Source organism: Fundulus heteroclitus, chromosome 10 (assembly GCF_011125445.2).
Source record: "Fundulus heteroclitus isolate FHET01 chromosome 10, MU-UCD_Fhet_4.1, whole genome shotgun sequence".
Classification (NCBI taxonomy): Eukaryota; Metazoa; Chordata; class Actinopteri; order Cyprinodontiformes; family Fundulidae; genus Fundulus; species Fundulus heteroclitus.
The window spans coordinates 14,224,587-14,237,222 of record NC_046370.1 but is presented as its reverse complement, the minus strand read 5'-3'; the positions used below and the strand labels follow the sequence as shown (position 1 = coordinate 14,237,222).

Genomic DNA, 12,636 nt, shown 5'->3' with positions numbered 1-12,636 from the left:
TACATAAAATCCACTGCAACTAGCTGCCTTCAAAAATCAACTCATTGGCAAATAGAGCATCATGAAGACCAAAGAACGCTGGGCAGGCTGTGAGCAAGGAGAAGTCTATGTTAATTCAGGAAAAGATGCAGATGTTCATGCTTTAGGTAGCTGTTAGTTATGCACTTAACAAATCTGGCCGTTTTGGAAGAGTGGTGAGAAAAAAGCTTGCTGTTGACTGCAAGCCTTGAAAGGACACAGGAAACATGTGAAAGGAAGTGCTCTAGTCACCAAAATGAAACATGTCTCAGATATAAAATGCATCCAGACATCCTGAAGACACCGACCGATTGGGAAACATGGTAGCGGCCACGTCAGGCTGTGGAGATTCTTCTCCTCTGGAGTTACAGGGAAGCCACTTAGACTGGACTCGGCTGGTTTAATACAAATATCAGACCTTTTAGATTTGAAATTGTAAATTTAAAAAAACACTTGTTACGGTGTATCCTTGTTTTTCCATTTCCCCATCATGCACTTCCACAATACATTGTAGTTTATGGTTGTAATGTGACAAATCATGACGGATTTCAACGCCTTTTGCCTTCAATCCCCTCAAGTCAGAAATGAATTTATCACTATGTATGTCCTTAGTATTTGGCAATAAGTCCCTTTGTAAAAATACAGAAAAAAAAAAACATCCCAGGTGCAGATTATGTTTATATATTAAAACAAAACAAACAAGCAGATATTTCATGTGCATCTTTCTGTCTTTTGTACCCCTGCAGAAACTGTTAAGCTTAAGTAAGAAAACATTTATTTTCCCATGTCTGCACAGAACGGCAGCAGATCCTTAAAGGCGTCCAGAACATCGTGGTGAAAGCAGCCCGTCGACGTTCCAAAGCCCTGGAGGTGGACGTCCTGCGGTTACCTGCCGCCCCCTCTCCTTTGGACCCCAAGAAGCAGAAAAGCAACCTTTCTTTGATCGAGGCGCCCCCTAGAGGTCTACCCGTGCGGCGCGGGAGGCAACCCAGCCCTGAATTGAGACACGCCACCTCTGACGATAACCTGTCCAGCAGCACAGGGGAGGGACCGGGCCTGCATGTGACCTGGACGCGTCCTCGAAACCGCCACGCTGCCAACAAGAACCAAACACCTCGCGAGTTGGACTTCGAGGCACGTCGTAAGAAAAGGCGCTCCAGGTCTTTTGAGGTCACTGGTCAAGCAGTGAGTACTTTAAATTTGTTATTATTTAATGTTGAGAAGTGTTAAATACGTTGCAGGTTTCAGCCCACCCTCAAAATAAATACAAAGTGATGGATCAAATATGATGTAATAGTACTTTTACACATATTTTGTGTCACGTTTGCCTGCATCTAAACCTACAAATGAAAGTTGAGAGAGGGCAAAAGTCTAGGGTGAAGCTCCCCAAACCACTGCCCGCTGTCTAGACCTGCACCCAAATGGAGCCTTATCTGTACCCAGACATGCTGTTGGACTAAAGCCCCTTTCAGATCGTACAGCTGTGTTCTTCATAATAGGTGCGCATGTTAAGGTGACTGTAGCTCAGAATACGCACATGTATTGGAAACATTGCTCATTCTGTTCAAAAGAGGGGGACGATTTTACAAAAATAATTTGGCTTTCCTGTGTATCGCTAAACCAATATTAAGCTGTAAAACCACTGTTTCTGAGAAGGTGCTTCACATCTGCGTTGCATGGAGTTTACCAACTTCTGGCACCTGTGAACAGGTATTCCCATCCGGGACAATTGGACATTATTCAACCATTTCTCTGTCTCTATTTGTTCTGCCTCAGAAACCGCATGTCTGATGTCACCCTATGCGTTTTCTATTGAATTAAGGTCCTGGGATTATTATGGTTATAAAAACCTATTTAAAAATTAGTTGTTAATCTAAATTTCTATTTTAAGAATATGGATGATTTGCTTATATTCTAATTCAGAATATATACATATTTAAATCATAATTGTGAAGTGCATTTGGCAATTAGACAACTGCTTGCATTCAGGAGAAGAACAGTGGCCACACACGTGTTTCACAGTTCTTAGATTTTCAGAGGATTTCCTTTACGCTGCGCCAGTGCACAATTACTTGGTAAACTATAGGCACAATGTTTTCATGTTTTTTTTTAGCTCAAAAACTGTACAACTGTATAACTTTACTGCCAAGTAATCATGTTATTGGATTTATTACATTTAAAATTGGCATACATAATATGTTTTTAGCAGGTACTATTTTTTTTAATGACATTACCTTAATAGTTGCAACAATCCTTTTTAGCATGACCTGAACTACTGTGTTTCATAGTTTACAGAGGCTTGAAATCAGTGTTCGAGTGTCATCTGAGAAACTACGCAGAGGCTAGACCCAAACAAGATTGTTCTTGCTTTTGTAGAATCTCGGACCAGTTCTGTTTAGGCTAGTTAATGCGCTCTCAGAAACAAAAAAACAACAAGAACATGCTGAAGAAGTCACAACTTGCTAAACTATGAGCTTCTTTGCTCATGCTAGAGGTGGTCATTAGCTTACTTTTTGCTATGTCGGCTATTTTCCATGTGTTGGAGTGCTTGTTTTGCGTTCCTGTGTCTTTCTGGTTTTGGTGAAGCATTACCACTATCCTACTAATAAATTATTTGCTGTACAGGAATTGAGCTTCTACCAAAAGCAGTGACTTATCTGATTAGTGATGATATACTGTGTATATATATATATATATATATATATATATATATATATATATATATATATATATATATATATATTAGAAATCCCATTAGGAGTCATCTGGAACACAGTGGGACAGCAAAATGGTACAGCTGCATACCAAAACTTAGTAATCACTCCCATGAAAACTCATTAGAGTAGTTAGAGTCAACACATGCCGGTTCTAATGTGGGATCTCATTTTTCCGTGCATTTCTTACATCGCCTCACTCCTCTCCCTTGCAGCTGCCTCAGAGCAAAGCCGTCACAGCTCAGAGGTTCCGGCCTCTGGACAGCACGTCGGACCCTCATCTTCACATTAACGGCCAGCCCCAGGCCTCCATGCTGCGTCCCCAGTACAGAGGGGTCCCTCCCATCGCCAAAGTCAGGCCTCACCACAGCACTCACACACAAGCAGGTAAGCTGTTGTCTCTGTCAGCGCATACTAAGCGGCAATCCTTCTGCTGGGATGTGTTTATTCAATTAATTTGTCTCCATAGGAGCAAATGCTGAGTCCTCTACAGCCAGCATTAATAACTTGAAGAGAGGACCTCAGCTCCGGCAGCCTCACCCCCTTCTGTACATCACCACCACTGGCACCGGGGCCCAGCGCACTCGCAGACACTGAGCCCAACACGTGCACTTACAGCATCACCAGCCGAGCCTGAAACCCTGAGTGAGGGACATGAGGCAAGACCGAGAGAGAAAACGACACAGAGTAAACAGAGGAGGGCCGGATGCCTTCACACAGGTGCCGTCCTCTACGGGCTCTGAGGCCTCCATCGGGCTCTACAATCCACTCGTCTAAAGTCCACCCAGACGTTTTTTTTTACAATAACGGGGCCCTTTCTGTCCTGTCAGATGTCTTCACTGTAGTCCGCTGCCGTGCTGAATATCTTGTGTTTTTGGTGAATTTGCGAAGATGTGAATCTCACTGTGAATGCAACTCTGCTGTTTGTTGTGTCTTTAAATGTTTTTTTTTTTTTTTTTGTACTTTTCGATCTTTGTTATGAAAGCCTGAAACGAAAACGAGTTGGGGATACTCAATAAGCTCAGCATACAGATGTAAATAGAGTCTGACTTCATCTGTCAAAACAAAGCAGAGGATACTTACACATTCACTCCAATGTCAGTGCTGTTCTAGTCCAAGCAATTGTTAAAATGTATTCTTCATAGCGTTAATGTTTGTTCTTGTCAGACTGATGTGCTGATATTTGTGGAGAAAAAAAAAACTTGATGTGTATAATTTGTGGATTCTACATTCTTTCCCCACATTGAGGTCTCTGCCTTTTTAAACCAAATATTTCCTTATTAAATATCATGTTTGTGCAGATGCATAACTTAGCACCACAAGATGTTTTGTTTTCCAGTTTAGCTCGTTCACTTTTTAATTAACTATTTAAAAAATGCCTTTTTCTTTTATTATATTGACAGTTTTCATATTTGCTCCTTTCTAGCCTTTATTTTGTATTTTTTTTTATTTGTACCTAAATAAAAATTTACTGGATTGTGTAACCTGGCACATGTTTTTTGATCTGCTTTCTGCTGGGTTATTTGGTTTGTTGCGGAAATGATGGTAAGGCAAAAGGTAATTTAACTGTAGAAGACTATATTTCAAAGTTAAACCTAATATTTACATAAAATTCAAAAGACACAACCTTTATTCCTCACTGTCTGAAATTAAATCAGAGGAAACCTGTTTAGTAGATAACTAGAACAATAAACCTTTTTGTTGTTTTATTACTTTCTTCAAATTCAGTTGGATTACTATGCCTTTAAACTAATTTAGAAAGACTAGATGATGATGTCATGGTTTCCCGAGCTCCTGATTACAAAATTCTGAGTTAAATAAACACCGAACTGATCATATTTTCGAAAAATAGGAATGAAGTTGTCTGAATGTGTATTTAGCATGCTATGTTGTAAATTGTCCACTAGATGGTGCACAGGGAAATAAATGGACAGCAAATTATGCTTGCTATAATTCTGTCTCCACTACAACACATTCTATTGGTTCAGGGGGGAAAAACTACTTGGCATTATGTTGATGCATTATTATGTAACCTCATAATTTTCTGTCTGACGCCTTATTTGTGATATCCTGTGTTGTGAGAATCCTGCAACCACATAACACCAGACACACATACATATATGAAATTGACAGCAATACAAGCCTTAGAATATGAGGATGTTTTTTTATTATTTTGCATATGGATAGAAGGATAAAAGGCTATTTTTAAAAATGATGTCAATAAAAAAATGCAAAAGGCGGATAAGAGTGTATTCGCCAAAATCAGTTACTTTCTTTTCTGTGTAAAGTTGATAACACCTCATTTATTCAGGAGACTAATTTTATATTATTTTATTGCAACTCAATGCGCTTAAACATGAATGCTGTGTCTAGAGAGGCACGTAACGTCTAAAGTCGTTTTTTTCTCGTCCAATGAAAAACGATTCTAACCTGACCGATGGGCCGGTCGACCAATCAGAGCTTGGATTGCCTTCGCGGATGCTGGTGCACGTATGGCTGATTTGCAACCCGCCGAAGCAACAGCGGAGAAGAAGAGAAAATGTCGCTGACTTCGACTCCGACCGTTCTAGGATCAGTGGCCTTTTAGCAGAAAAAAAAAACCAGACGCCAATTCGGTGAGTAGCACCACCGTCATCAGCCGCAACTTAAACCAGGGCGGATGTGCATCTGAAAGACAACATGCGCCTCCGCGTTGTTCGCCGGTTTAGCAGATTTTCCTTTGACGTTTCGCAGTGGCCGAAACAGAGAAAATCAGTAACAGTAGCGGCGGCTGGCCGCCATGATGGTTGTTTGTAGCGTTGGAAGCGGCGGTTTTGTTCAAATTTACGGTGTTGTTAGCTTAAAGTTCAGAGCGGTGGCTGCATAGTCAACAAGGCAGTATTTAAATCACCGTTAAATAATCGTAGTTATAAATCTATTAAAATAGCTTTACGTGCAAAAAAATAAAAGTATCGAAATTTGCTAGTTTCTGTGACTTTTTAATGAGTTGTCCCACATGTATAATTTTTAAAGTTTAACCTAAGCATAAATAACAGGTTTTTTTTGGACGGAACTTGCACTGTTTTATCCCGAAAGTAAAGTTTTTCGTTTGTTCTGTTTATAGAGCAGCTGAGCTCTGTAGTCGGCATAGAGAGATCATATTTTGGTTTGCTTAAAGAGTCGTGAAACACTTTAATGAGATTAACTTAAAGAAGGCTTGAAAATGAAAGCCTTTAAGTATGCTTTCTCTGTTTGATTAGAAAGAACAGGCTTTTGTAAGTCAACAGCACAAAAATCACTTGGATTTTATAATGACTTCTGTATTAAAACATAACTTGAACAAATAATGGCTCACTCTAAATCACGCTTGACAAACAAAAACCTGATAATATTCTAAGAATATAACTAATATTTTATGATAAAAAATAAAAGTACAACAGTCTCAAACAGTTTTCTTCTTCATCCTTCTTCTTCTTCGTCCCCCTCCATCTTTTTTGTCTCCCCATAATTTGCTGTGGAGCTGTTCTGACTTTCCACATCTGTTTTTGTTTTTTGTAAAGTCTTGGTAATTTTATGCACTAGGCTTACATGTTTTGCATCCTTCATGTTTTGCTCTCTGTTTTACGATTAAGCTTTTTAACTAATAACTACCCTATTTTTTTGGACCATGAGCGCTCCAGGATGTAGGTTGCATCAGTCAAAAAATACGCCATAAAGAGGAAAAAAAAAAACATATAACTCGCACTGGACTATAACTTACGCATTTATTTAAACATTTCACACAATCCAAGACTATAAGTCGCAGGATCGGCCAAACAATGAAAAAAAGTGTGACTTCTAGTCCAAAAAATATGGTACAGTGTTTTTCTCATATTGCAAATTTGCCCTCAATTTACAGTCTCCAACTCTTAGGCCTAGTCCACTCGTTGCCGTATATCTTGGTAAATTAATAAGTCTTTATGCGTTTTGGCCTTTCATCCACAGGGAAACTCCATTTTACATCACTAAAAACGGTTATGTAAACTCTGACCAAAGTGGAGATTTGAGTAAAATCCCTCTCTGTCCAATATGTTATTATAAATCCTGTTCCTTGCTCCTGTTCTTTGACCTTTCATGAGGTGAACAGTAGCGACTTTCCTACTCACTATCCTGGGTAGGAAAGGAGCTTCGGACGGCTATGCTGATTTTCGAAAGCCTTTAACTCGTAAATGATTATGAGACAGAAACTCACATGGATGACACTAGTCAAATCCAGGCCTACAGCCTGCCAAAACAGAATTACAAAAAAAAAAAATGTAAGTTAGACAACTGTAGCGAATGGCTAAAGCTCTCCATTCCACAAACCAACTCATATGAAGGCTCGTACACTTGCATGTGTCACACACAGTAGGCCTACATATGAAGCAATAATGTCACTGTAAATAGTACTAACATTGCGGATTGACCAAGCTCCACACCACCTATAGTGGTGCTAACCATTTAAAAATAACTGTGCTTATCCACCATGTCATGCAAAGGATTGTAGGATTCCTTATAGCTTCTTAGTATTTGGTGAAGGACAATGGGAGCTCCTTATGCTAAAGGTACCATGGTAGGAAGCATACAGGCTCCTTTTCCTACCTCCTTCCTTACTCACTGCACTATTCGGACAGCACTTAGGGTGAATGTTGGCCCACTTCCACTTTAGCTAAAGAGTCCTTACCCCTTAGACCTTTTCAGACGCAGTCCCTGTTTTTGTGATTGCGTGTGTGCACGACAAAACAGCGTTCTGGGGTCCCTCGCACGCAGTTGGCGAAAACTAGCGCAGCACTGATGTCACATATGTGACCGTAGTTTCTGACTTGTCCATGCAGTTCAGTAAAAAAAAAATAATGCTATCAGAGAGGTGTTGATTTTTACGTTGGTTCCGCCACTTTTTGCCCGTTTTGTTTTTACAAGCCCAACTGCTCCAATTCATTGAGGTGCAAAGGAGAATAAGCGCTTGGAGTTCAGCTATTTGAAGGATTGTTTTGAAGGATTGTGATTGGCTGACACAGGTTTTAGCTGCGCAGTACACTTCCCCCTTTGCATCTGGCGTGTTTAAAACAATGCTCAGCGGCGTATTTGTGTGGGTTCGTGTGGACGAAAACTTATGTGTGTACAATATTTTTTTTAAATGATGTGGTGGAGATATATTTGTTATATATTTGTTGACCCTGCTAGATACAGAGCTTTACCCCAGTGTGTATCTGCATGCTTCCATTTTCGTTTCACTTTGCTGCTGGTCTGTATTTCCCCCCTGTGAGCCAATAAGGAATATTTCTATTCTACTCAAGTCATTTTCCCAGTTAGATATAATACACTCATTTTGTATTTGTCATTGTTTTACTCTAAACCTTTGTAAAACATTTACTTCAGATTTGCACAGTGACTGTTTAGAGTAAAAAAAATAAAAAAATAAATAAAAAAGTTCTAATAAATAAGTTCTAATCATGTTTTGTTTTCTTTTTCAGAATAAATCCTGTGCTGTGTTGTCAGGAGTATTTCAGAGCATCAATAATAAACATAACTAATCCATCTGAAATGTTATTTTCTTGATAGAGCAGAAAGAGCAGTTTCCCTTTCTTTGGTTAGCTATATCTATCGCCCTTAGAGTTGTAGAAAGACTATGTATCCAGGACTTAAAGGTAAAGCTGAAATAGTAGTTGTATCCTTTTATTCTACTCCTTCTGCTTGAAATAAATTTTCTTTGCAAAAAATATGGACCCTCCCTCCAGGCTGGTCAGTCTGGACCCCCAAGCAAACATGGTTTTCACAGTTGTAAAGCCAGTTATGAGCATTTTTCAGGTGTCCCCAGAGCAGGGCAGCAACCTATCAGTAGGTGGCATGGGGATGCAAGGTTTATCCGAAAATCCATTAGTGCTCCCTCCGCAGGCACAAGGTCAGGCTCAGTTAGCCCAGAACCACATGGAAATGCACAGCACTCAGACTCAGGTTCAGCCACAGATGCAGGCCGCTGCCCCACACCAGGGGGAGGAAGTCATCCAACACCAGGAGATGCCAGCAAACTCGAGCGCAAACTCCGAGTCTGTCGCCGAGATGCCATTCGCAGAAGTGTCTTCTCTCCTGGATCCCAACATGAAAGGATCCAAGGCTCGTAAGTGACCCTTAGGGAAAGTTTTTGGGCCTGCAGGAAGTCTTCTGATAAAAGTTCCACTTAAAAATCTAATAGTCTGCCCTCTCGTCGTCACACTTTATTCAAGAAGTGTTTTGCATAAATTCTCCCTGCTGTGCTGATTCGTCTCCTTCTGTCTGACCTCATCCTCAGGGAAATATCTCATCTCTTATGATGAAATTAAAAGGCGTCTGCAGGCCCCAGAGAAGATGTCCCTGCGGTCTCTGGCAGCGTACACTCGGGTCAGCAGAGGCCCAGCCAGCAAGAAAACGCTTTTGGAGTCGCTGAGTGTCCTTGGCCTCATGCCAAGCACGACTACCGCAGTATCCTCCTCGTTCTCCAAGCTCACTGAAGGTGACAGATGTGCTTTTAATAAAGAGCAGCAAATGTGAAACCGTTTAAAACTACTCATGTCCTTTTGTCACAACCTATGATTTGTTTCATTGGGAGTTTGTGTGATCGACCAATACAAAGCCAGGCATAATTGTTAAATGGAAGGAAAAGCTACATGGCTTTCAAAAATAATTATGAGTTAAAATCTAAACTAGCATTTAGTTTTTTTTTTTTTTTTTTGTAGTCATTTTTACTCTGATGCCCCTTTAAATATTTCACCAGAGAATGGAACCTGGTAGACGTTAAAAGGAAGATGGATGGAGCTAAATACAGTGCAGTCTTAGACTGAAACCTGTTAGAGGACGCAAAAGATTGTGAGATTGTGAAGGAGGTTCACCTTTCAGCAGAACAGTAACAAATACATAGCCAAAGCCCCAATGGAGTCGTTTAGATAAGAGCATACTTATATGTTCTAATCTAATCTAGTTTAGTCAAATTTAAGGCAAGGCAAATTTATTTATATAGCACAATTCAGTACAAAGACAATGCAAAGTGCTTTACATTATTAAAATATAGCAAAATAAAACAGAAAAAAAGCAAGTAGGAATAAAACGTAGATAGAAAAAGAACAAAAAAGTGGTGATTCAGTTAACTAGAAAAGTTGAAGGCAATCCTAAACAAATGTGTTTTTAATCTTGATTTAAAGGAACTCAGGCTTTCTGCACCTTTACAATTTTCTGGAAGTTTGTTCAAGATAAGTGGAGCATAGGAACTAAATGCTGCTCCTCCTTGTTTAGTTCTGGTTCTAGGTATGCAGAGTAGGCTGGAGCCAGAATACCTTAATGGTCTGAAGGGTTGATACACTGATAACAAGTCTGTGATGTATTTAGGTGCTAAGCCATTCAGGGATTTATAGACCAACAGAAGTATTTTAAAGTCGATTCTCTGAGATACAGGGAGCCAGTGGAAGGACTTTAGAACTGGGGGGATGTGCTCTACTTTCTTAGTCTTAATGAGAACGCGGGCAGCAGCGTTCTGGATCAGCTGCAGCTGTCTGATCCACTTTTTAGGCAGACCTGTGAAGACACCGTTGCAGTAATCAATTCTACTAAATATAAACGCATGGATTAGTTTTTCCAGATCCTGCTGAGTCATTAGTCCTTTAATCCTGGAAATGTTCCTCAGGTGATAGAAGGCCGACCTTGTAACTGTCTTTAGATGCTTTTGGAGGTTCAGGTCTGAGTCCATCACTACACCCAGGTTTCGAGCCTGATCAGTGGTTTCTAGCTGAAGCGACTGAAGCTGTGTGCTAACTTTTGATCTCTCCTCTATTGGTCCAAATATTATTACTTCTGTTTTGTTTTTATTCAACTGAAGAAAATTTTGGCACATCCACGCATTGATTTCTTCTAGGCATTTACTCAGTGCTTGAATGGGTTCATAGTCACCTGGGGACATGGTGATGTAGAGCTGTGTGTCGTCTGCATAGTTATGGTAGCTGATGTTGTTGTTTTTTATGATCTGAGCTAGGGGGAGCATGTAGATATTGAAGAGGAGGGGACCCAGGATGGACCCTTGGGGAACCCCACATGTGATTTTTGTCGTCTGGGATGTAAAGTTACCTACTGACACAAAAAAGTCCCTGTCCTTTAAGTAGGATTTCAACCAGTGGAGTGCTGTACCACAGAGGCTGACCCAGTTCTCCAGGCACTTAAGACCTAAGTGCAATTGAAAATTTGCAGCAAAACACAGGAATGGGTGTTTACAGACTATTTCTGTCCAAACCGAGTGAAATGGAGAAATTTTGCAAAGTAGAAAGAGCCAAAAAAAATCTGTCTCTGGATGTGCAAAGCTAGTAGAGAAGTACGCCAAAAGGCTTGAAGTTATAAGTGCAGCGAAAAATGCTTCAGCAACATATTGACCAAGGGAAGCTAAATACAAAATTCCTTAGAAAAATTAACTCTATATCCCTTTCCTTCCACTTCATGAGTAGCGGTTTGTTTTGGTCTGTCACATAAAGTTTCATTAATATAGATTGAAGTTTGTTAGAAATTGACAAAATGGGGAAAAAAGTTGATTGAGTATTTTTGTGAGGTGCTGTACATTTGAGTAAATGGCTAAGTGGGACGTTAATATAATTTTCAGTTTGTGTTTATTCACTTATCTCCCTTCCATTTGTAGGTGACAACGGAGCTCTGTGTGAAGATATGAAGGATTTTTCCCATGACTACATTGACTACGGTAACATGGCTAAACAGCTCATCCCCGAGACGAATACCGTTCAACATTGGTCCAAAATTATTGAAACAAAGTACGAGTGTGCCCACGATAAGTCCAAATCAGCGAGTTTAAGCGACTCAAGTCATGCCAGGCTAACTCTTTTGCCTTTATCCCCGCAGGAATCATCTTGAGGACATGAGGAAATGTTTTAAGGACCCAGTAAACAGTGGTGCGTTTGACAACGTCACCCATGGCCTCGGTTTAGGCATGCTGGACGTCGCGCTGGACATGGTCGTCACGGTGATCGACCAGCAGATTCGCATCCTGTCCGGCGCGGCGGCGTCGGACCCCGCTGACTCGGGTATGCCGTCCCGCCGCATCCGCAGGCGCCAACGCAAGCTGCAGTCATCCGACAGCGAGCGGCCTCACAAGACCTGCGGGGGGGCAAAGGAGCCGGGGAAAATCCTTTTAAAAAGCAAGGGACGAGCCAGAGACAGGAAGAAGATGAGGATGGATTTGGGGTCCTCTGAGGCTGTTGTGTCGCAGGAAGAGCAGAGCAAGCCGGATAATATGCAGAATAATGTCCTCACCCTGGTCTCTGTGGGTTACGAGGCTGTTTCTGGTGGTCTGAATGATGCTGCAACTGTTTGACACCTGCTGGAATCACCAGATTTAAACCGATACTCCAGGACAACACACCAGCTAGACTCAGTCACCTAGACTCCTATGAAGAAAAAAAAAAAGTGATCAGTCACACTCTGCCACATCTTTTAGTGTTTTCTGACACCTAAACTCTTTTCAAACACATAGGCTGTTAGAGGTACAGCTTCTAGACACAGCTCCCGTTTTTCTCACCGTTCCTTGTGTCTACGTTCAGCTTATTAGCAGGAAATCCGCAATTCACAAAAAACCTATATTGATATAGTAGGATTAGTGTGCAGTGGTTGAATTAAAAAAAAAGCATTGAAAATACAGGTTTATCACAATTATCGGGTATTGTTGAAAAGTTAATCTTATATTCATTTCAAAACTGAAACTTATGCTAAATCCTTAAAGACAGAGAGATGTATTTCAACCAATCATTTCTTTTTGATGATTATGGCTTACAGCTAAGGGAAAAAAAATGTTCCCCCCAGAAAATTAGAACGTTTTTTTAATTCAGAAATTTGGACCTTTTGAAAAGTATGTGTATTGTATTTACACTATAGTATCAGTCCG

General features: G+C 40.5%; 2 protein-coding genes across 2 annotated transcripts in view; both read left to right on the top strand.

The window, feature by feature from the left end:
* Positions 1 to 4,568, top strand: part of kif19 (kinesin family member 19) — a 49,469-nt gene extending 44,901 nt beyond the window's left edge. Inside the window, exons 18-20 of the mRNA XM_012862801.3 lie at positions 815 to 1,203; positions 2,948 to 3,119; positions 3,202 to 4,568. Coding sequence (XP_012718255.2) covers positions 815 to 1,203; positions 2,948 to 3,119; positions 3,202 to 3,329 — 689 coding nt within the window. The 3' untranslated portion in view covers positions 3,330 to 4,568. The remainder of the gene's footprint in view (positions 1 to 814; positions 1,204 to 2,947; positions 3,120 to 3,201) is intronic.
* Positions 4,569 to 5,216: 648 nt separating this feature from the next.
* Positions 5,217 to 12,636, top strand: si:ch73-127m5.2 (uncharacterized protein LOC561202 homolog). The gene is made up of 5 exons (XM_012862802.3): positions 5,217 to 5,347; positions 8,204 to 8,847; positions 9,019 to 9,219; positions 11,380 to 11,509; positions 11,598 to 12,636. The coding sequence occupies exons 2-5, from the start codon at positions 8,451 to 8,453 to the stop codon at positions 12,067 to 12,069; spliced, it is 1,200 nt and encodes a 399-aa protein (XP_012718256.2). The 5' UTR covers positions 5,217 to 5,347; positions 8,204 to 8,450; the 3' UTR covers positions 12,070 to 12,636.